A 21,291-nucleotide genomic window follows, 5' to 3' on the forward strand; every position below is an offset into this window, starting at 1 on the left:
CTCAGCGTGCCTAGGTCTGACATCATCCCACAAGCAGCTGCACGGAGACAAAACTTTATTCTGAAGATATTAAAAGAACAAAAGCAACCCCCCCACCCCATGCACTCCCCTCATTTACTGGAAGGGACGAGCGAGCGTCTGCTTTGAAGGGTGCGTGAGCGCACCGGGACACGCTGATCTCCACCGCCTGGGCTGAGAGCGTTGGCGGGGTCGGGGGTGTGGGGCTGTGCTGACAGAGCCCCATCTGTGACGCAGGGCTTCTGCCTCTGTGTGAAGTGGGGGGGCCCTGCTGATCCCCCCCCTCCCCTCGCCAAGGGGATCTGTGTGCAGGCAGAACAAAATACTGATGAACAAAATCATGTGACAGACAGCAGTGGCCTTTAATGTGTGCGCTGGGGTCCTCAGGGCTGCCCCCCATCTGTGCTAAGCAGGGGAGGCTGCAATCAGCTGGGAGGTGGGGGGGGGCAGCCCAAGGGCTGAGGCTGCTACCACTGACCCTCTCCTTTCCCCCTGGGACTTACTCAGCCCCTGCCCTCCAGCTGGGGCAGGCTCCAGAGGTGGGCGCATCCCCTTCCACCCAGGACCCTGTCAGGGGAGGGGTCCTCCTCTATGATGGGGGGAGAGGGCAGGAAGTCCAACTTCTGGCTCAGTGAGGCAGGATTTGCCATGGCCACATTCTGCCAGCACCCCCAGCTGTGTTGGGAATTCATTTTGCTTAACTCCTTCAGACACCAGCCGTGAGGGCAAGTCCCCCGTGCAGGCTGATTGCTCCCCACACCGCCCCCTTCAGCCCCTGAATGAGCAGCTCTGGGGCTGTGGCCAGAGCCCCTCCTGTTGCTGGCTGACCTTTCCCCCTCACGCTTCTTCCGTGAGCCCCTAACTTTAGCTTTTGTGTGGCCCCGTGGCTGAAGAAAGGCCCCGGCCCCTGCTGTGCACCCGGGGTTGGCAGAAGCTGGGGGCTTGGCTTGCTCTGGCGCTCGCTGCTAAGCTTTTGGGGCTGACTCCATGGAAAATCCTGGCAGAAGCTAGAGGCGAGGGAAGCGTTCAGCCAGGAGGGCCTCTCCCGAGCTGCATGGGGAAAATACCCAGCTCTGTTCATGCTCCTACAGACCTAGCCGAAGTCTCCCACCCCCCAGTCTCCACTAGCTGCAGAGACACCAGCCTATTCCCTCTAGCTTCGCCTGTGGCGACCATCTCAGCTCCCCGCCGAGTGTGCCCAGGGGTTGTGCCCCCAACCCACCAGTCAGTCCTCCGGGGAAACACGACTCGGCAGCCTGGAGTGCAGCCTGACCCAGCGAAGTGGCTCTTTACCACGGCTACGTGCTGGTCCTGCAGCGGCTTCATCCCTCCCATTTTGCAGGGCTGGCATTTGGGGGGCAGTGAAGGGGTAAGAGCACCTGCCTGTGTTCCTGCTGGGGGGAGGGGAGACTGAGAGCTTAGACCCCCCCCTTCAGGGTACCACAGGCTTTTCGTGCAGCTGACCAAGGCCTGCCCCCACCCCCTCCCAGGGACCCCCAGAGGACAACGCTGAACCGGGCCCTGTGCTCCCGCCAGCAGGCTGGCTCCTGTTCTGTCCGCCTCCCACCTGCCCCGAGAGCCCCAGAACCTGCTGAACGTTCCCAAGGATGTGGCTACGGACTCAGCATGAGGGAAGCAGAGTGGATGAGTTGAGAAAAGTGGCCGTGCTGTCGTTTCATGGGAGCATGTCCGTTCACCCAGAGGATTATGGGAAGCTGGCCTCCATGGCGGAGCCGGTGATTTCGTGAGGTCAGGTGTCTTGGCAGTGCTCTCTGGAGAGGATGGGGCCCATCCCCCACTCCCCTCGGGAGGGCTCAGAACTGCGAGGCGCTGCTGGGGTCGCACTGCAGCAGCCGCACGATCGAGGGGTCGCTCTTGGCACCTTTGATGAACTCTTCCAGAGAGAGTTTGCCTGGGAAAAAGGAGAGAAGAAAGGACCTGGTGTGTCCACCGCCGGGTCAGCTCAAAGGCTGCCTGCATCTGAAATCAGCTTGACCCTTTCCAGCCTCCTCCACAATCTTGCAATACAGGGCTGCGGGTTGCAACCCCTGAGTCAAGAATGCCCGACAGAGTAATTGTCCTCTCTCTGCTGCAGCTCGATAGCCGTGGGCATTTAGGAGGAGGGGAGCCTGTCCGGGAAAGGGCTTCTCAGGGCCCTACCGAGTGAAATAATTCTCCTGTTGGCTGGGAACGGGCCCCGGGCCCCCGGAGCAGTGAGGGTGGAGCTGCTGTTCCTACAACAGTGCCTCGCCTGGGACAGAGTTTACTGCACTGACCGTCATTAAGGGGACACCAGCCCCAGACTGTGGAGACCAGACATCTTCCCATGCCCTGTTCTCTCCCGCCCCAGCCTGGGGAAAGTTGGACAGACTGAGCCCAGTGCCCAGGAGCGGGCTGCTGAATTTCTCCTTATGGTCTTTGTCCGCATGGCCCCCCGTGAGGCAGGGCAGGGCTGTTATCCCCAATGGGCAACTGCGGTGCAGAGAGATTAAGGGACTTTCCCTGGGTGATGGAATCGGTGGCGGAGCAGGGCGTTGCACCCCCATCGTGCCCTAACCACTGGGCCACCCGTCCAAATAGCCTCGCCCTTAACTGCAGGGCCCAGGAAGTGAGAGAGAGAGTGTGTGTGCGTGTGTGTGTGAGAGATGCCACTCTTGGGTTTGCTTTAAACACAATCAAGCCTGCTGGCCTTGGGCTTAGCCCCAAGGAGGCAGGGTCCCAGGCCCACAGAAGACATTGCTATATCATGGCACGGCCATAGGAGAGCAGCCCTGTTAGTCTCCCCCCCGCCCCCCCCCCGCAAGTGATTCCCCCCACCCAGGAAACGCAAACGATGCATTTAATCAGTTTGCGTGTCTCTGATCCTAAGACCCCTGGATTTAGCAATGAGACCTTTACTTAATCTCCCTCCGTCTCCTCTCATTTACCGTCATTATTAGTATCCATCTGTCGGAAGATTTTTTCCGTTCTCTTCTCTGGAGTCGATTCATCCTCAGGCATCTTCATCACCGAGGAAACCATTTTGTAGATGGCCTAGGGGAGGGAGAACAGGACAGAGGGGGAGTCGTGGCCTCTGCCAACTCAAACCTGCAATTGCTGTTCCTAGGGGTGGGTGCAGGGGGTCAGTGGAGGGGTGAGACCCAGGCGGAGTAGCTGCAAAAGCCACTTGGAAGACACAGAACTAAGGCAGAGAGGGCTCCCGCCTGCCTTTGCAAACAGGGTTTGGTTTTACATTGGAGAATGAGCGTCTGTTTTAAAAAACCCAGTGGAATAAGCCTGTTAGCGGCATCAACTCCCGGCACGTCAGCAGGGAAATACAATGGAACAGACTTGATTAAACAAGATCAGTATAATAGCTACTGGGTCATTTCCTCAGGCTGCTGCCGCGCGGCATCTGTAACTAAGATTCAGTGTGCCGGGGCTGTGGGGTTCATTCCAGAGCGAGCCCCAGGCCTAGGGCAACGGTGGTGATGTGCTGGTGCGCGCCCTCCCGCTCCCTCCGCCCCCCAGACCAACTCAGCCCGTCTCCCCCAGGGCCATCCCTGGCTGCCCGCTGGGCACCTGGTAATGGCCGGCTCTGCAGAGGGCAGGTGTTACAGCCCTGGCTTGGCTCTTCAGGGGAGTTGCTCTTTTCTCCAGTTTACAGCAGAGTTGGTCGCTTCTACCCCCAGCCACTCAGGACGGCCGCATCAGAGGCAGCCCCTCGTACAAGGCCACCGATGGACACTGGGATGATCTGGTGAATGGGGCCCAACTGCCGCTACCTCTGCTCGGGTGATGCTGCCGCTCTGTTCCCTAGCGGAGCGGCTGCAGTTCCCACCTGGCTGCACTTGTGAAGAGTGGAGGGGGCTGGCCCCAGCCCGGCAGCTCTGAAAACACCAGGCGCTAACAAGCTGTCACCCTCAGAGGGCAGAGAGGAGCAGGGGAGGACGCCTGCTAGTTCCCCTGCGAGACCCTGACTCACGTGAGGGGCAGCAGCCCCACGTACCGGGCTGGGTTACCCATCCCAGGCAGGCAAGCCAATGGCTCCTGCTCTTGGCAAGTGCAGACCCCGACCAGGGCTGGTCCTGGGATGAAGGGAAGCAGACGGTGCCCCTCTGAACAGAACTGTGTCCATCTGACATTGGGACAAGGCCAATGACTATACTCCCTGCAGGGGTTCGTGCACAGGGCACCCCGTCGAAGGGGCGGGTCTCCTATGCTCAGACAGTGGAGTACAGCTGGGTCTCCTCTCTCCACTAGAGACCTAGCCACCAGGGCTCCAGAATGCCAAATGCCCTAGCCAAGAAGCCCATTTCCCTCCCTGCTCCCCCGTTCCAGTTGCTCCTTGCCTTGGGCCCTTCAAGGATTTGATTTGCAGAGGAGAGACTCAGTATAAAGGGCTCTGGCTTTCAGACGCTCCACTGCTGCCCCCCAACCCCCCCAAGCAATGAGTGTCCTGGGCTCCTGCGTCCTGCTGCACTCCCACCTGGCTCATGGCAGCGAGTGCATTAAGCCCTGCCAGGACCAGCTTGATCCTTCCTGCATCTCAGTGGGAAAACGGAGTCAGCCATTAGCTTCGACCCTGGATTCAAAGCCACGGTTCCCCCACAGGCACGGGAGCTTTCACTGCCAACGTACCAACTCCTCGGCTACTAGGGCAGATTTTTAAATCCCTTCGCCCAGGACCTAAAGCAGCAGAGACCAGTTTGGATGAGAGGCCGGTCTCTTGCTTTGAGAGCGACACTCTTTGTTTCTGCGAAAAGCACGTGAAAAGCGGACGCCACTGGCAGGCAGCATCCTGGCCTTTCATCGGAGAAGGGAGATTTTGAGCAGCCTCCGCCTGCAGAGGGCAAGGCTTGGGGGTCTGGACTGCACGACCTTCTCCCAGCCCTGCCAGAAGGCTGCCCTTCAGAGCCAGGCAAGAGACCCGTGATGGACAGTCACCTCACACTCTGCCCTCTGCTAATCTGGCCGGCTCACCATCCCCCCGTTAAATTAAACTCTTCGGTCTGCTCTTGCCCCTCTCAGCATCACTGCTCAGCGGCGAGAGGGAGGGAGGCTGGGCCACAGGCTGAGGAGGAGGCCAGGAGACGCAAGCTTTTTTATGACGTGCCTTGTGGAGCCCAACCCTGCCCTTGTTCAAGCATGTACGTACGCACCCCCCCAGTCCCTGGCCTGACAAGCCTGTGAAGAGAATCTGCTCCTCCTTACAAAGTCCAGCCCCCACCCCTCCATCCTCCCAAATGTCATTATCCTCCAGCCACTGAATCCCACCTGGTCCCTGCATCCCCTCGACTGCCTGCATTAGCCCCTAAGCAGTGCTAGTCCCTGGGGCAAACAGAACAAACCTATCCGAGCCAATTCCCAGCCGGACTGCACCCTGGCTGGTTGCTGACACCAGGGCAGGGTGGAGGAGATGAGCTGGGGCGAATGACTGGTCAGAGTGCATGGCTCTGGAGAACTGGCCCCGTTCAAACTAGTCCCAACTCCCTGGGCAGAATGCAGGATTAGTCCCTATGCGGCATTTCCTGATCCAAAGCCCATTGACATCGAGGGGAATCTTTCCCTTGACTGCAATGGACTTCGGCTCAGGCCCATAGGCAGGGCAATACTCCAAGCTCATCCAGCTGGAGTCCCAGGCAGCAAAAGCCCAGGCACAAGGAAGCCACACAGCCGGGGAGAGGGAATTGGGGAAGGGGGTCGTGTTACCTGCACGATCTCCAGCATCTCCTCCCGGCTGATATAGCCATTACCATCCAGGTCATACATGCTGAAAGCCCACATGAGCTTCTGCTCCAGTTTGCCCCGGGAGGTGACGCTCAGGGCGATGATGAACTCTCGGAAGTCGATCGTGCCGTCCCCGTTGGTGTCGAAGGTGCGGAAGACGTGCTCGGCAAACTTGGAGGCGTCGCCGTAGGGAAAGAAGTTGGCATAGATCTTCTTGAACTCCTCCACGTTCAGGATGCCGGTGGGACAGTCCTTGAGGAAGCCCTTGTACCACTCCTGCAGCTCCAGATCTGAGAACTCCGTGTTCTCCCGCAGGTCCTGGAGCATCTCTGGACGCAGTTTGCTGTTCTGCTTCCCCATGGTCACTTCACAGCCTTAATCTGGGCCCCAGGAGCCAAAGAGATGAGAGGCAGATCTGGTCAGTCCCTCTCCCAACTACCAGCACCCTTCCTGGGGCGGGGGGGGGGGTATCTCAACTCTTTCTTCGGCTACGAGCACCCATTGTGGACTCAATACTGGACAGACTGGGTGAAATGCTCTGGCCTATTCTACAGGAGGTCAGTCTAGATGATAGAATGCTCTCTTCTGGCCTTAAACTCTACAGCTCCCGCCTTGCACAGGACTCGGCACGACTGCTCCACCCAGGAGCTGGCTAGCGTCCTGCGCAGCGTTCTGGTTTTGTACAGCACCGAGGGGCTCTAAGGTGTTTTGGGGATATAAATAATAGGTCAGGATTCACTCAAATATTACAGTACCTAAAGGATTATTGCCTACCTGAGTCGGAACCACCCCCCCAAACACAGCCATGGCAGGAATCTGGACCCCACTGAGCCAATTTAGGACTCACTGCCACATGGAGTCAGAAAGCTCCCATCCCCCTAGGCAGCCCTGGAGACATTGTCCTTCTCCTTCCCAGCACCTGCAGAGCCAGCGCACTGAGCAGTCATCCTGCAATGATCTACCACAGGCCTGTTGATGCTGCCAGGTCCCCTCCCCGGCTCCATTGCAGAAAAGAGAAAGCGTTTGCTCAGCTCGAGCAGCTGCTGCTGGGGGAGGTTTCTGCATGGAGGTGGGAGGAGCCATGAATCATCCTTGATTTATTACTAGGCAGAGGGCTGGAGGCACTTTAGGAAGAAGGTGAAGCATCTATGTGGCCACCTTTCACACCAGGCATTCCCAGGGCTGGGCAGAGACTGGGGCAGGGGGACGACGCCTCGAATTATAAGCAACTCTCAAAGTTACTGCGCTGCAAGTAGCTACGGCAGAGATTTTGCTGGGATGCTCTAAATGCCAGGAGGGCAGGGGGAAGACTGGAGAAGCGTTGGTGCGCAGGGGAGGGGGAACGATCCTTTCCATACCTCTCAGCCCAGCCCACCGTGGGCATCTCCTGCCTTTCACCCAAAGGGTTGGCCCCACTGGAGGCATCGCTGCCCCTGGATCCGCAGGGAGCAGAGCAGGCCCATGGCCCCTCTCCTAAAGGCGGCCAGAAGAGTGAGATTGTGTCTCTTCGGTGCAGCCCTCACCAGCAGGCCCTCACGCTCTCTAGACTCCCCTTCCCTGCCATGCACCCTCCAGATGGCTGCCCTCAAAGCTCACCCCGAAGTTGGAGCTGGTGCGCGATGCAGCTGCCAAGGGAGAGGAGCAGCTGTCAGTGCCCAATGTGGAAGCTCCAATCTCTGCCCTGGCTTCTGGGTCCAGTTTGGAGGGGTGATACCATTTCGCGCTCTGAATAACCTAGTGGGGACAGTGTCTCCTCCAAAACCCCGCATCGGGGTGGGGGGGGCCTGGCTGTAGGACTCTCAGGTCCTGTCTACACTAAGGAAGAGACCATGCGAATATTAGCCACTGGTGCGGCAGCGGAGGTACATGTCACAGCCCCATCTCCACTAGAAAACCAATCCAGTTCTCAGCACTGCGTCCCCACTGTTTCGCTGCGTGCTCGGGACAAGGCCGCTTTCAGCCACACCATTGGAACAGGACAGACTTGGCTGGAGCACCGTGTGTCCTGCTCTCGCCAGTGGAGCAGCAGCCACGAGCATGTGAAACAAAAGCTATTCCCAGTGTGGACAGGCAGGTCTGTGCACTGGGCTCACCAGCTCAGGCAGCCACTCCCATTCCTTCCCCCGATACCCTGCCTGGCGCTGGTCAGCTTCCCTGAGCGCTGCTGGGCTCTCTGGACTGGGTGCTGCAGAGTTCAGTCCTCGCCTGGCTAAGCAGACACACAGGGCTGGTGTTTACTGCAGCCATTCGCTCAATCACACCACTCGGCCCAGCTCGGCCAACCCCCGAGCGGCACAGGGCTGGCAGCTGAGTTGTGCTAACGGGAGTTTGTAGCCTGTAGCAGGGTCCCCACTGCATCACTCACCAAAGCCGGACGGGCCGGCTGGCTTGAGCTTAAACCACCACTTAAGCGGAGCCAGAGATTTCTGGGGGTCAGGTCTGAGACAACACGCGAGTTATGCCTTGAGCTAACCCTGCCATGGAGACAAGCCCTTAGCCATCATGCCTAAGAGGAGACAGCCTGCTACTGCCTATTCCTGCAGGGGCTTTAGCCCCTCGTTCACACCATGGTCCCCACCCTGGGAATTCACTCCCCTGAGCAATCCCAAGTCTGCCTCACAAGCATCCTCGTAGCCGCTCCAGCTCCGGGCGCCACACGGCAATACGAATGAGCCCAGTACTGTGGGCGCCAGGAGGAGAGGAGCACTGGGTAAGGACGGTCATTAGAAGCCAAGCACGGGCGTAACAGCTCCACAGCAAACTGACGGCAGCAACCCCTGGATGATTCCACGCCCCCGGTTGAATAGTAATTGTCAGCCTATTAACAATCACATCTGTGCAGCCAAGCCCGAGCAGCAGGGTTCTGTTGGCACCAGGGAGTCAGAGACACAAGATCACAGGTATCAGAGGGGTAGCCGTGTTAGTCTGGATCTGTAAAAGCAACAAAGAATCCTGTGGCACCTTATAGACTAACAGACGTTTTGCAGCATGAGCTTTCGTGGGTGAATACCCACTTCTTCAGATGCAAGTGGTGGCAAGATCACAGGGCAGAAGACAACCAAGGCCCCTTCCCCTCCCCGTTAAACGCTTGCCTTTAGGCCTGGGTCTGGTGAGCCATCGGGGACATTCATGTGCCATTTGACATCCCCCTGCCCGCTGGGCAAGAGGGAGGGGAGAGGGGCTGGACAGCGCAGGGATTTCCAAGTAATTACTCATGGCCACGTAAACAGATCAGCCCTGCTTAGGAGGTACAAGTTCTGCTCGGAGAAGGCTGCCAGCCCCAGAGAGGGGGAGTCCAGACCCCACCACTGAGAGCTCCTGAAGAGCAGGGACTGTGGAGCAAGGTAAAATTCCCATAAAGAGGCTCAGGACCCTGATCTCTGCTAGGGACCCACATGCTCCCACCTCCTTGGCATTCAGCCTAAATGTCATAGAGGATAAGGATGAAAACAACCTGGAGCCACCCCAAATGATTCCCTCACCCGCCCCCCTGGTCACTTGTCCATGCTAGCCCTCTTCGGCTCCTTGATTTCTATCCCCATTAGCCAGCCCCACCCCCAGCCTTCCAGCTTGGCTAGGAGCTTCTAAGAACAGAGCCCGACTGCAGAGAACAGACCAACGCTTCTGGGGAGCAGAGATTGGAGCTGGGGATGTTAGCGCCGCCAGGACTAGGCGGTGCCAAGGATCAAAGGAAGCAGGCGCCGCCATTTGCTGTGTAGCAGGCGATTCCTCGGTCAGTGCGACAGAAACGCTTGGATTCGTTACCTCCCACTGGACCTTTTCTGTCCATTCTCTGCAGCCAGAGCCTTTTATTCTCCTCACTGGAAACTTAAGCAGCCTCTTGTAATTACCCATAAATTCAGCCCTTTTCCCGCCCAGTGCCAGGGGTGCAATCAGCCCTCCCGAGACCCCACTATCTGGGCACAAGCAGCAGGACCGGTCACAGCACTTAGGTAGCTCTGGGGACACAGAGTCTTTTCAACAAGAGGGATGAGGTGGGCACCTGGCTGATGCTCAGGGACACTGGGTTCCCTTCCCAGGGCTGCCGCCAACTTACCGCAAGTGGTTGGGCAAGTCATTTATTCAACGCCTCTGGAAAATGAGGGTGACCCCCTGGCTGTGCAGTGTGTTGAGATTGCCCCGTGGAAGGCGCGGGGGAAACGCAGAGTGTTGGCATGTATAACCCAGACTGGAAGTGAAAGGGAGATCAGATCGGTGCATTTCCCGCTGGCTCCACTTCTCCGCCTCCTCATGGAGGATCTCCATGCGGTTGGGTCAGGTGTTACAGAAACAATCCAAGAAAACAGAGCCCCCCCCCCCATTTCCCAGCAAGGACTTTCAGTTCTACCAGCTCTCTTGGCTCCTCTCACACTCCACAGGTGCTGGCAGAGAGAGCTCCCCGCACTCCCCCAGCGAGAGCCACTGGGGCTGTCTGCCTCGTGTGCAAGCCATGGGCTGACCAGTGCTTAGGGAAGCCCGTGCTGCTGGAGCCAGAATAGCCTGGGCCCACGGAGCTCAGTGGATCCTGATAGATGGCTTGGAGAGGGAGAGTTCTTGCAGGGCAGCGCACTGACGCCCCTTGGAGGTGAAGAGAGAGAGGAAATTACCTGTTCCAAGGCACCAAGCCAGGCAGCCGCACCTGGCAAGCAAAGTGCCCACTCCAGGGGAACTACTGGCCACAGGAGCAAACAGCACAGCTAGGGAGTAGCTCGTCCAGGTTAATGCTGCAGGAATTCCTGAGATAGGAATTCCAAGGTCGTTCCATGGCAAATGGGAGAGGCAGATGAAGAGGAACCGAAGAGCAGAGAGCATCCTGTGGAGAGGAGACGACCATGCGTCCTGTCCACGGGGGATCCTCAACGGAAGCAACGAGCCAACGTGGCACATATTATAGTCTAACGACAGTGAGCTGTGGCGGCTGTTAGACACAGAACCAGAGGCTAAGCGCTCCTCACTGTCAAGACAGCATTGTTAGGCCATAAAAGACACCCTGGCGTGGCTTATTAAAATCAGACTCTCCAGGGGAGAGCCAGGCAGGGAGAAGACAGATTTCTAAGCAAACACTAATTGGGTGCAAGGTTAGATTGGAGGAAAACAGGCCCAGAGTTTTAAACGAAACAAAACCATTAACCTTGAAGGGAAGCAAATGGATGAGTCAGTGTTTTGATTTGCCTAGTAGCATTGCCAACGGGCGTCAGGATCAGGGATTGGAAAGTTGAACTCAAAGTTGTTAAAAGGAGGATGCTGGGCAGATTTATTGCCTCTCCACCCTGTGACTGACAGATGCCAGGGAGGCAGCCCTAAGTGAAAGAAGCCTAGCGCCAGAAGCCCAAGTCTGCATTTCTTGGGTGCTCATGACTCCCAGGGGGTCAAGGTGGGCAAGGGACGTGAGATCAGATTCACTTGGAGCCAACCATGTCCCACTTCAGGGTCTCAGCTGTTTGGAAGAACAGGCAATGGCAGAGGTCACCACGGGTCACCACGCTGCGACTATCAAATCCAGCACAGCATGACTCCTCACGGGCCACCTCCTTCCTCACAAGGAGGTGAAGGGAGCAGAGGGTTTTTTAAATGCCAAATTAGCGACTTAGCGACATGGATGAGCTTTTCCTTCCCGGTTTCGCCTTATTGCAACTGCTCAGTTAAATATTGATGGTTATAGTCCTGTTTTGCCAATTTGGTTACGTTGGACGTGCCCCCCCCACCCCAAGAGCCCGGGGGAAACACAATCGGAGCCCAGCAGCAGCTCCGTGCAAGAGGTTCCCGATGTTCTCCAGGTGGCCTGGCAGACAAGGTGTTGGTGTGGCAGTCAGGAGCCCACACTTCTGTTCCTGGCTCTGCTGCATGACCTGGGTTAATCACTGCGCTTGTTTCCCAGCCGACCCTTGTCTAGTTACACCGTAACTAGTACAGTGTAAGGGGCTGTCTCACTAGGGGTTTGTACAGAGCCTAGCACTATAGCTCAGTGGTTTGAGCGTTAGCCTGCTAAACCCAGGGTTGTTGAGGGGGCCACTTAGGGATCTGTGGCAAAAATCTGTCATGGATGGTACTTGGGCCTGCTAGTGAAGGCAGGGGACTGGACTCAATGACCTTTCAACAGGGCCGCCCAGAGGGGGGGGCAAGAGGGGCAATTTGCCCCAGGCCCTGAGCCCCACAGGGGCCCCCACGAGAGTTTTTCGGGGCCCCTGGAGCGGGGTCCCTCACTCGCTCCGGGGGGCCCCGGAAAACTCTTGTGCGGCCGGGCGCAGGAGCTTCTTCGCTCCCGGTCTTCGCCGGCGGGGGGTCGTGCCGCGCGGGGGCGGAAGGACCCCCCGCTGGCGAATTACCGCCGAAGACGGAGCGGGACCCACTGCCGGCGCAGCCCGGTCTCGGCGGTACGCGCGCGGGGCCCTTCCGTTCCGGGACCCGCCCAGTGCCCGAGACCCGCGGCGGGGGCCCCCCGCCGCAGAATTACCGCCAAAGACCGGGCTGCGCTTCGGCAGCGGGTCCCGCTTCGGCGGTAATTCGGCGGAGGGGGGCCCCCGCCGCGGGTCTTCGGGGCACTTCGGTGGCGGGTCCCAGAACGGAAGGGCCCCCCGCCGCCGAAGACCCCGGGCCCCCGGAATCCTCTGGGCGGCCCTGCCTTTCAAGGTCCCTTCCAGTTCTATGAGATAGGTGTATATAGCTCCATATATCATAATAAAAAAAATATTAATATTGGTGAGTGTCAGTCTGAAAAATTCTACCTGACAAGAGCATAGAATACATGGGCAGTGTTCCTCCCCCCCCCCCCCCCGCAGTTGGATTCAAGGCTTTAAAACCACAATCTGTCAGAGTTAAAAAAACAGTCTTTTTTTTTTTTTCAAAGCGGGGGGAAGGGAGGAAAAAGCTTTTCTGAGTATATTCATTTCCCCTCGCCGCCTGTTTCTAGCAGCGATGGCTGCACAATGTTCCATTCAAGCACAGCTGCACAAGGAAAATGATACCAAGGATGCAGTTAGACGGGCTCTGTCCTGCAGACCTCAACGGTGTCTGGTTGGGCGGCTTTCCTGCAGAAAGGGGTTTGCCCAGCGCAGTGCAAAGGGGGGCTGAACATGCTTTTTACATTTTGCAATCACTAAAAGGGTTTGACTTTTTTTTTTTTTTTTTTTAAAGGCAGCCCCAGGAGAGAGAAAGCGTCACTCAGGCTGGGCTCTGCAGAACTATGCTGCATACATGGGAAGCAGTCGCTGAATTCTGCAGCCACATCAAGCAGGCGGGTAGCTTCATTCACATACCCAGTCCCATGGAACGTCAGGACTACACCCGTGAGTGGGCTGCTCACTGGATTTAGTGGCCTGATGTGCCAGAGCGCTGAGAACAATGGGAGTTGAGCTGTGGAAAAATGTGGCCAGAAGTGTTTGCAGGATCAGGGCCCAAGGGCATGGGGAGAATCATACAAGGAGCTCCATGCAGGCAGTCCTCTGCCTCCCCGCAGAAGCTCCAGTGACTCCAGTGGTGGATGAGAAGGAGGCGGTGGGGTGGGGGTGGGAGATTGGGGCCTATCAGTTGATTAGAGAAAAGAGTCATTTTTCCTTGTTAGTTTTCTGTACATTTAATTTAACGTGATCTGAACAGTCGCCAGCATGGGAGCCGGTGGGCCAGCCAGGCACGTCAGCTCCTGCCTGCTTGGCTTCTCTAACCTTGCTCCCTCCACTCAGAGTGCCCACGTCGTCTCTCCCCGGCGCCATGCTGGTCCAGCTCAACGAGCCGCTTGTTCAATTAGGAAGTAATGAAGGAGGATGCCGGAGCCGTTTGCCAGAGACACAGGGCAAGCAGGAGACACGAAGCTCCATGCTCTCAGCAGACTGGAAAGCCCCAGAGATGCACCTGCAGGGTGTTGGCTGACTTGCCCAGACGACTGAGCTGGGATGCAGTGGTAGAGGAGAGGCACGTCTGCCTGTACATAAGCTGGTAGAAACAAGCCCAGCCAGACCTACTGGGACAGGGAAGGAAGAAAGACCGTGTCCTGGATGGTCTTTCTCAATGTTTGCCCCTTAGTTTAAGGGGGACTGGTTCTTGCAAAACAAAAATAATCCAGGATGGCCCCCCAAGATAAGAGACTCCAGGACAGAGATTCTTTACGGTCCCAGAGCAGGGGATGCTCCCTGCAGCATGAATTCAGGCTAGGAACATGGGTGCATCTCATTCAGAATCCATGCAGGGACCTCTTACCACAGGAATTCCTCCTTTCAGAACCCAGCACCACGGGCTCTCCTTTGCCCACTTCATCATCACAATTTAGAGGCGCTTTCAGCATCACCAGAGCCAGCCCCTCACATTTCCCCCCTTGCCTTGCACCCCCTCCCATGCATCAGGGTGGGACAATCTTTGGGTTTCTGCAAGCCAACTTAAGGCAGGGATCTCCGTCCCGTGATCCAGCGAGATGCAGTTTCGGGAGGTGGGGTGCAGGACCAGTCCTCACGCTGCAGGAATCCAGGGTCACGATGCGCTTTGCTGAATTTATGGGGAATGCTCACAACTCACTGGATATTTGGTAGATTTTCAGCCAAGAATATACAGGGAGCAAGAGAATTTAAAGAGTTTTCAGACACACCTGTTACTGGTTCAGTGTCATCGTGAAGTGACATGGGCTGGGGTCTCAATGGGAGCTTGCCACTTGACAAACTTCAGCTTGGATCACCTACCAGACATAAATCAGCCAGTGCCGGAAGAGTCCTTCCTCCCCACACTGAGGCAGCGCTAAGAATATGTAGGAAATGCAGCTGCCATGGGAATGAGTGGGGGAGGGGGAGGAATTCAGAGAACTGCCAAGTTGTTGAGAGATGAAGTCTTATTTCTTTTTAAATTCACAGCAACCTTCCAATTCTCCGCTGCCCCATTCATTTCAGCAGGGAGAGAAGATTTATGCCTTGACCCACATTGGCTGTCCAGGTGGCAGCTTCCCAACAGTTAAAGCCATGTTTACTATCGTTATGACGCTTTCGGTTCATTTCCTTTTAAGCAGCTCTCGACGGCACGGTTTCCCGAATAGTGCAGCACAAGCCAGGTGTTTCTCCTGACTAAAAAGGGATCAATAATCCAGCTGGGGAGAAAGCAGCCTCAAGAACAGGAGCTGACCTCACCTTGAAGATCTCAAGGCCCCTCGGGTGGGGTGACCAAAGCGAGGGGCTACCGCAGGACAAGGACAGAGACGCCGGCCCCCGAGCCGGCCCCAGTTCGGAACAAAGAACTCCGACTCTGCGCGCAGAAAGGGACCACTCCAGTAGGAAGTTCCATCATTCCAGTTCCTGAAGGACAAGTGAGAACCAGTTCTTGCCTTCCTTGTACCGGCCTGGGTGTGTGACACCACAATCGCCATCCACTACTTGTGCTAGTGATGGCACAGCTCACACTTGCTCGTGCACGCACGCACCTCCTCTCCAGAGTGCGTCACAGAGTCAGCTCGCTAATCCTCAGGCATCCTTGTGAGGCAGGGACTGCCCTCCTTTGATAGATGGGAAACTGATGCATCAAGAGATTAAGGAACTTCCCCAAGGTTGCAAAACAAATTGGTGGCACAGCTAGGAACAGAACCAAGCCTTCAACTCCCAGGCCAGCCCTTGGCCACAGGATCATCTCCTTTGCCAGAGGCTTACCTCAGCATTCACAGCCTGTTCCATAATGGCTGAAAGCTACAAAGGGAATAAATATCAGAGGCAGGAAAAACTCCTGGTTCCTGGTCCTGTGCTCAGGCCTCTCTCCGTTACTACTCTCCCCCACCGGTGGAGCTGCCCCTTGATCTCGTTCTGAATATTTCTGAGCCAAAGGCCCATCATTCAGATTCCAGTGCTGGAGGCATGTGGTTAATGGATGGCCCTGCTGTTCATAACCAGATGTCAGTTAGGGGTTGGATTGTGCCAAGAAGCATGAGGATTTATGGCCCGTTTAAAGTAACTGATTCTCTCATTATCCTGTGTCCTTTTCTATCCTATTGCTTATGCAGCTGAACATTGTTTGCCTTTTTCACTGGCACTACACAAGAGAGGGTGGAGGTTCTCATGATGCCAGGCACAGCGATGTGCGAGGTGTGCGTCAGTGAATTTAGAACACAGCACAATGTGTGTTCATACTATTCTTTCCGGCATGCGTGGTTGCATTTGCCAACAGTGAATTTCATTTTCCATGGAGGGGTCCATTCCCCTCGCTTGGTTAGGTCCCTTTGGAGTTTTCTTGAGGATCATCTTCTCTAGGTTCGACTAGCCTAAATAACTGTCATCTGCAAACATGCCTCACGTTTTGCCACACCTTGCTGCATTTCCTCTCCACCCTCCACTATTAATGAGGTGATTTGCCCATCAACTGCAGAGCATGGCATACTGGGGCCGCCTTCTTTCCTTTTTTATAGGCTCAGATGAACAGTTGTCTTTAAAGTTCACTCAGCCTTTATGTCTTACGGATGTTGCAGGCATCTGGCTTTTTTGCTGAACACAAAACAATTCTCCCACCAGAGCCCACCCGATGGAACTCCCATGCTTTGGAGATTAGAACGACAAGGTGGAAAATCCCAGCAGTTTTAGGAACACTGATGCCACACTGCGGCAGTCCTCACCGGCACTGCTGGAGAACGCTCCCAAAGCTGGAGCCTCCACCTATAAGGCTTGGGAACCACTGAGTGAAACCTCATTCTGCCACAGTGACAACGGGCGCAAAATACCCCATTGGCCCAGGGAGACCTGGCCCGCGCGGCCAGAGCTCTGCTTGGGCTGGGAGTTCTCCTGGCTGAAGCTTTAACAGAACTGGGTCAGCTCCCTTTCGAGAGATGGTTTATTTTCAGCTCTGCACACTGACAAAGTGAAGGACGGGAACGCAGAGCCTGGCAGAGATGCAGGAAGAGCGGCTTTGCCTGCCTTCTTATTAATATTTAAACGATGCTTTCCAGCCTCTGCCTGGCGCTGGAGTCCCAGGAATCGAATCCCACAGACTGAGGCAGGCAGGCGTTAGACAGGGGAAGGGGACTGCTGCTTCGGGTTCTGCAGACTGGCTCAGCCACCTTTCCCCATCCACCCCAGGGAGGTCAGGCCAGAAGATGCCAACTAGCTGCCCTGAGGATTCATAGGGGAGGCGGGAGGGTTGAAGGCAGATTCCTGTTTGGGGAGTGGAGGGGAAACACAAGCAGTGGCTGTGCTGTAGGGGTAGGAAGGGGAATAGCAAGATAACAGACGTCGAGCGCTTCGCTCTCCGTGGAGGGCAAAGGGGAACCAGTTCCAAGGCAGGCAGGTTTGCATCCCAGCAAGACCAGCTCCTGTTTGCCTGCAGATCGTGCTACGCCATCCCGTAGGCTCTTCCAACATCAGTTTGATGCTCCACACTCCCCTCCGGCCCCACCTCGGCCGCAGCCTCATTGATTCTCATGGTAGTGCCACATCCCAGAGCACACACAGAGAGACGGGGTACGGGTGGAGGCGACGGGCTGCGGGTCTCTGCTAACAGCTCCTGAGAAGGGGCTGATAAAGACACACATCCGTCCGAGATGTCAGCCTCAGCCCCCACCCAGGAGATGAGGCCGTGCTACCTCCCCTGTTTTCTAGAGGAGGGAAGAGACACACACACAGAGGTTGGCTGGCTTGGCTGAACTGCAGAGCTCAGCACAAGAGCACCGCGCCTCCCGGCGCGAGGAATCCCAGTGGGTCCTCAGCGCATGACTCCCCTCTCCCTGCCCTGCGCAAAGCAAACACCAAAGAGCAGATTTGACTAACCGCACCGGCACCAAGATGTCAGGATTTTCCATCAGCTCTGCCACCAGCTGCAGTGGCCTGAGCAAAGCAAGAACGCAAAAGGCTCAAATGCTTGGCAGCCTCCCGCCCAGAGGCTCAGCCTGCCCATGCACCGGCATGAGGCTGCCCTGTTCCCAGCTTCTGTTTGAGGGCGAGAGAAGAGACGGGTCTGGTAGATTTCTACAGAACCTTTTCCATTTCTGGTGCTTTGCTTGGGACTTCCTGGACTCCTCCCTCCCTCTGCCTGCGAGCTTTTTGCACCTCACCCCAGTGCGGCTCAGACAACAGAGCCAGCTCCAGCTGGAATTTTCCAAGGCACCTAGGAATCAGACTTCCACCAAACTGCAAAGGCATCTGGGTGCCTAATTCCCTAAGACTCCTTGCCAAATCCTAGCCCATTTATACTCCAGCCTCCCTGTGGCTCTGTCGCGCTCTCATTTCTCTGCCAGAGTCCCCCCTGTCCAGTCCCCCAGCCCGTCTGCTCCGAGCAGGCATCAGCTCACGCTCTTTACCTTAGACGGCCCTGTCGCTGCTCAGCAGACGTACGCCCAGCCCCATCGCCTCCATCCACGAACAAACTCCCATTCAGAACAGACCCTATCTGAGCTGTGCTGCCTGGCCAAGTCTCCTGAGCACCGGCCCAAGGCAGAGCCTACCCGCGAACGAGGCCTTCAAGGCAGTCAGTTAATAAGCACCTCCGGGTTAGGTATATAAGAAGCCTGTTCACTGCACTAGCAGTGGGAAGCAGTGATCTAGCACTGGAATGTGCAGCATCCCGGGAGATGCCCAGGGCTTGCAGAAATCAGCCCTGGGAGGATGATTTAGACTCTGCTAGAAGCAGGGTTTTTTTTGCAAAAACCCCCGTCCTCACTTAAACATCTTTAATGCACGTGCGCGCACACACCTACCTCCCCACCCCCCCTCCCTGAGCGACCCACCCCCACCACAGACAAGACCCAGAATGCTCGGAGTCAATCCTCTACTCACCCACAGAAGAGCAGAGATGGGACAGGAGATCCAGGCGCTGGAAATAAGAACGTAAAGGGACGGTCAGTAATCCACTGGCCACACAGACACCAGATTCCTGAATCCAAGTTAGCCAGCCCCAAGGGTCCCAGAGTTACACAGACAGCATACTCTGAGCTGGCGCTAGGCATAAGCAGACTAAGAAATTGCTTAGGGTCCCAAGCAGCTCAAGGGGGCCCCCAATTCACTTTTTATTCTAAGAACTTGCCTGTTTAAGTATTGGGGGGCAAAAATATTCCTCTTTAGGGCCCCCAATGGGTTAGCACCGGCTCGGAGCATGCGTCACTCCCAGCCCGTCAGGCAAAATGCTCTGTTGTGACAGAGCTAGCATCCAACAGGGTGCCAGATTCACTGAGCGCTCCCTGCCCCAAACTCACGAGCCCGGGGCCAGTGATTAGAGCACATCTCAGCCATTGCAATAGCACACTGGAAAAAGGGGCCCATTCTCCAAGCCGTCCCAGGCCTTACAGACAGATAGCAGCCCCTTGGTTGGCAAAGCAGGGAGAGCGTGCAGGCAGCCGCCCCAGCGTGACATACTGCCCAGGGCCGGCACCCTCAGCCAGGTGTGCCGTGGCATTCCACCCCCAGGGGTCTTCAAGGGCATCCCCGTGTTACAATAACTCAACCTACACGTCCATCGGGTCTCAGTATGAGAGTGCGTCTGTCTCCCATGGAAGTGAGGGTTAATCCCTGAAAAGCCCCCCCCCCCCCCGAGTTACTCATGCAGTCCCGTTTCTGAGCAGAGGAGATCGCTTCACTCAGTATCACTCATCCAGGGAGCAGATCCCCCCGAGTTCCCGAGGGAGGGTCTCCATCCATAGAGCCCTTCGACGGGCCATTATTTAGGCTTCAGGCCCTTCCCCTACCCTGCTGGTTCTGCAGTAGCTGGGCCTCCAGATCCTCAGGGGCAGGGGCACCAACCCCTCTTCTGCTACACAGGAGACTCATGTGCAGAGAGCTCCTCGTCCTGCCTCCGCACCGTTCTCTCCCTCCTGGCAGACCCCAGTGTGACACGGGGCACCTGGGTTCTCCCGCCGGCTGCTCCTGAGCATGGAGGTCACGTACACACACTCCCAGGCGGCAGGCGAAGCAGAAGCGGTGCCGAGGCTTAGGCCAGGGGCTCCCCAGACATTGAATAGTCTCAGTTATTCTTGTTAACGAAGAGGGATGATGTGAGCAGGCCAGATGGATGCCGGCACCCAGGAAGCCGTGCTGCAGAGGAGGGCTGGGCTGCTCTCCAAGGTATGTTATCCAACGCCCCCCCTCCCAGACACTCGGCTTCATGCTCCTCTCCAACCCGATTTGCACATGCTGGCAATTTCCTCCCTCATTAAGCAATGAAGCCTTGGTTCACATGACCCAGGGCACAGTGGTGTCTGGAGCAAGGAGCACACAGCCCAGCCGGCTTCCAGGAACATGGCACAGCATGAGCTGGGTTGGCCCAGCGGGGAAGGGCATGGCACGCAGCAGGAAGGGTGCCCTGCCCTGCCCAGCATGGTACCCTGCTCCTGCCCCCACAGAAGGGGGGTTGGGGGTCACAGCAGCCAGGGAACCCGGGCACTACCCCAGGATGGCAGGGCAGGAGGGACCCCTAGCTCAAAGCAGCCCCCTGGGCGAGCCAGGGCGCTGAGGTCCTGCTGCGCCCGGGGAGCCTCGGATCCCCCCCGCCCCATGGTGCTGCGGGAGCCCCCGGCTTCCCTGCGGCTCCGGGGAGCAGAGCGCACAGCCGCCAGGGGAGGCGGGCCTGAGCTCGGCGAGCCCCCGGAGGAGACACGGGGAACCCCGCCGCCAGCAGGCGGGCAAGATGCGCTTCAGTGCCGGAGCTCCTGCCCCGGGCATGGCTGCAGCTCGGAGCAGGGGGGTCGGTGTAGATCTGCCGGGGAGGGGCACAGGAGCCGTCCGAGGAGGGCGGGAGCCGGACGGGGGGTTCGCCTCTGGGAACAGCCGAGTCCCACTGCAGCAATGCAGGCGGCTCGCCCCCAGCCCTGACCCGCTCCGGCCCCCCCCATCGCACGCACCTCCAGCAGGACCGCTGGCTGCAGCCCCGGGAGAGGGCAGCTGCATGCGGCTCCCCGGCTCCGCAGCGGGGGCGAGGACAGGCGGGACAGCTCTCGAAGCCGGGGGGGGGGGGGCTGCCTGCAGGGGGCGAGGGTCAGAGAGGTGGGCGGGGGGAATCCACCCCCTGCGCCATGGGGCAGGGACGAGGCACCGGCGGGGGGACCCCCCTCTGCAGAGCCACGGGCCACTGCAGCTGCGGCCACAGCGTTTGATTTCTTGTAAAAGGAGCCTGGTGCCCCCGCCTGTCCTTTCTCCAGACCCCCAGCACGGCAGGGGCTGGCGACCCCCTCGGGGAAAGGGGGCGAGACCCACCACCAGGGCACCCCCCCCCCCCGGCTCCCTGCCTCTGCAGCCCCGCGGCTGCAACAACTTTTCCCCTGCAAGGATCAAAATGTCAAAGCCAAGCGCGGGCGGCTTCCTACCTGCCCAGCCAGAAGGAGAAGCGGCGGCGGCGGCTGCTGCGGCTGCTTTCGCCCCCCCTTGTGCTCCAGCCTAGTGCCCGCCCGAGAGCTGCATCCCAGCTGATGCTACTGCTGCTCCATCCAGGGCTACACTGCACGAGCTTAGCAACTTCAGGGCGGGGGTGGGGGTGGGGGGGCTGCACTGGACTGGGGGCGGGGGGTGACTCCTGCAAACCCGGCCCGGGGAAGATGCAGCGGGAGGGGGTGGGAGGAATGTCCCACCTGGAGCAAATCCCCGGGGCGGCTGCCCGGGATCTGCCTTGTGCCCGGCCTGAGCCCCGCCC

At 57.7% G+C, this 21,291-nt stretch overlaps 1 protein-coding gene across 5 annotated transcripts; it reads right to left on the minus strand.

Moving 5' to 3' along the window:
• Positions 1-38: 38 nt before the first annotated feature.
• Positions 39-21,247, minus strand: HPCA (hippocalcin). 5 transcript variants are annotated; one of them, XM_039511682.1, is made up of 5 exons: positions 21,230-21,247; positions 18,450-18,486; positions 5,710-6,107; positions 2,946-3,051; positions 39-1,930 (listed from the first exon to the last, which is right to left on the minus strand). In XM_039511682.1, the coding sequence occupies exons 3-5, from the start codon at positions 6,085-6,087 to the stop codon at positions 1,833-1,835; spliced, it is 582 nt and encodes a 193-aa protein (XP_039367616.1). In that variant the 5' UTR covers positions 6,088-6,107; positions 18,450-18,486; positions 21,230-21,247; the 3' UTR covers positions 39-1,832. The 5 variants fall into 5 exon arrangements, with proteins under 5 accessions (XP_039367616.1, XP_039367615.1, XP_039367617.1 ...); XM_039511681.1 differs by lacking the exon at positions 21,230-21,247 and adding an exon at positions 20,969-21,115; XM_039511683.1 differs by lacking the exon at positions 21,230-21,247 and adding an exon at positions 20,507-20,524.
• Between the last annotated feature and the right edge of the window lie 44 nt (positions 21,248-21,291).

Source organism: Mauremys reevesii, linkage group 23 (assembly GCF_016161935.1).
Source record: "Mauremys reevesii isolate NIE-2019 linkage group 23, ASM1616193v1, whole genome shotgun sequence".
Classification (NCBI taxonomy): domain Eukaryota; kingdom Metazoa; phylum Chordata; order Testudines; family Geoemydidae; genus Mauremys; species Mauremys reevesii.

Excerpts from the sequence above, each read along its gene's own strand:
- HPCA (XM_039511682.1), bottom strand. The coding sequence starts at position 6,087 with ATGGGGAAGCAGAACAGCAAACTGCGTCCAGAGATGCTCCAGGACCTG. Across the intron at positions 3,052-5,709 it reads AGATGCTGGAGATCGTGCAG|GCCATCTACAAAATGGTTTC; the intron begins GTAACACGACCC and ends TCCCTCCCCTAG. Across the intron at positions 1,931-2,945 it reads GATGGATACTAATAATGACG|GCAAACTCTCTCTGGAAGAG; the intron begins GTAAATGAGAGG and ends CCTTTTTCCCAG.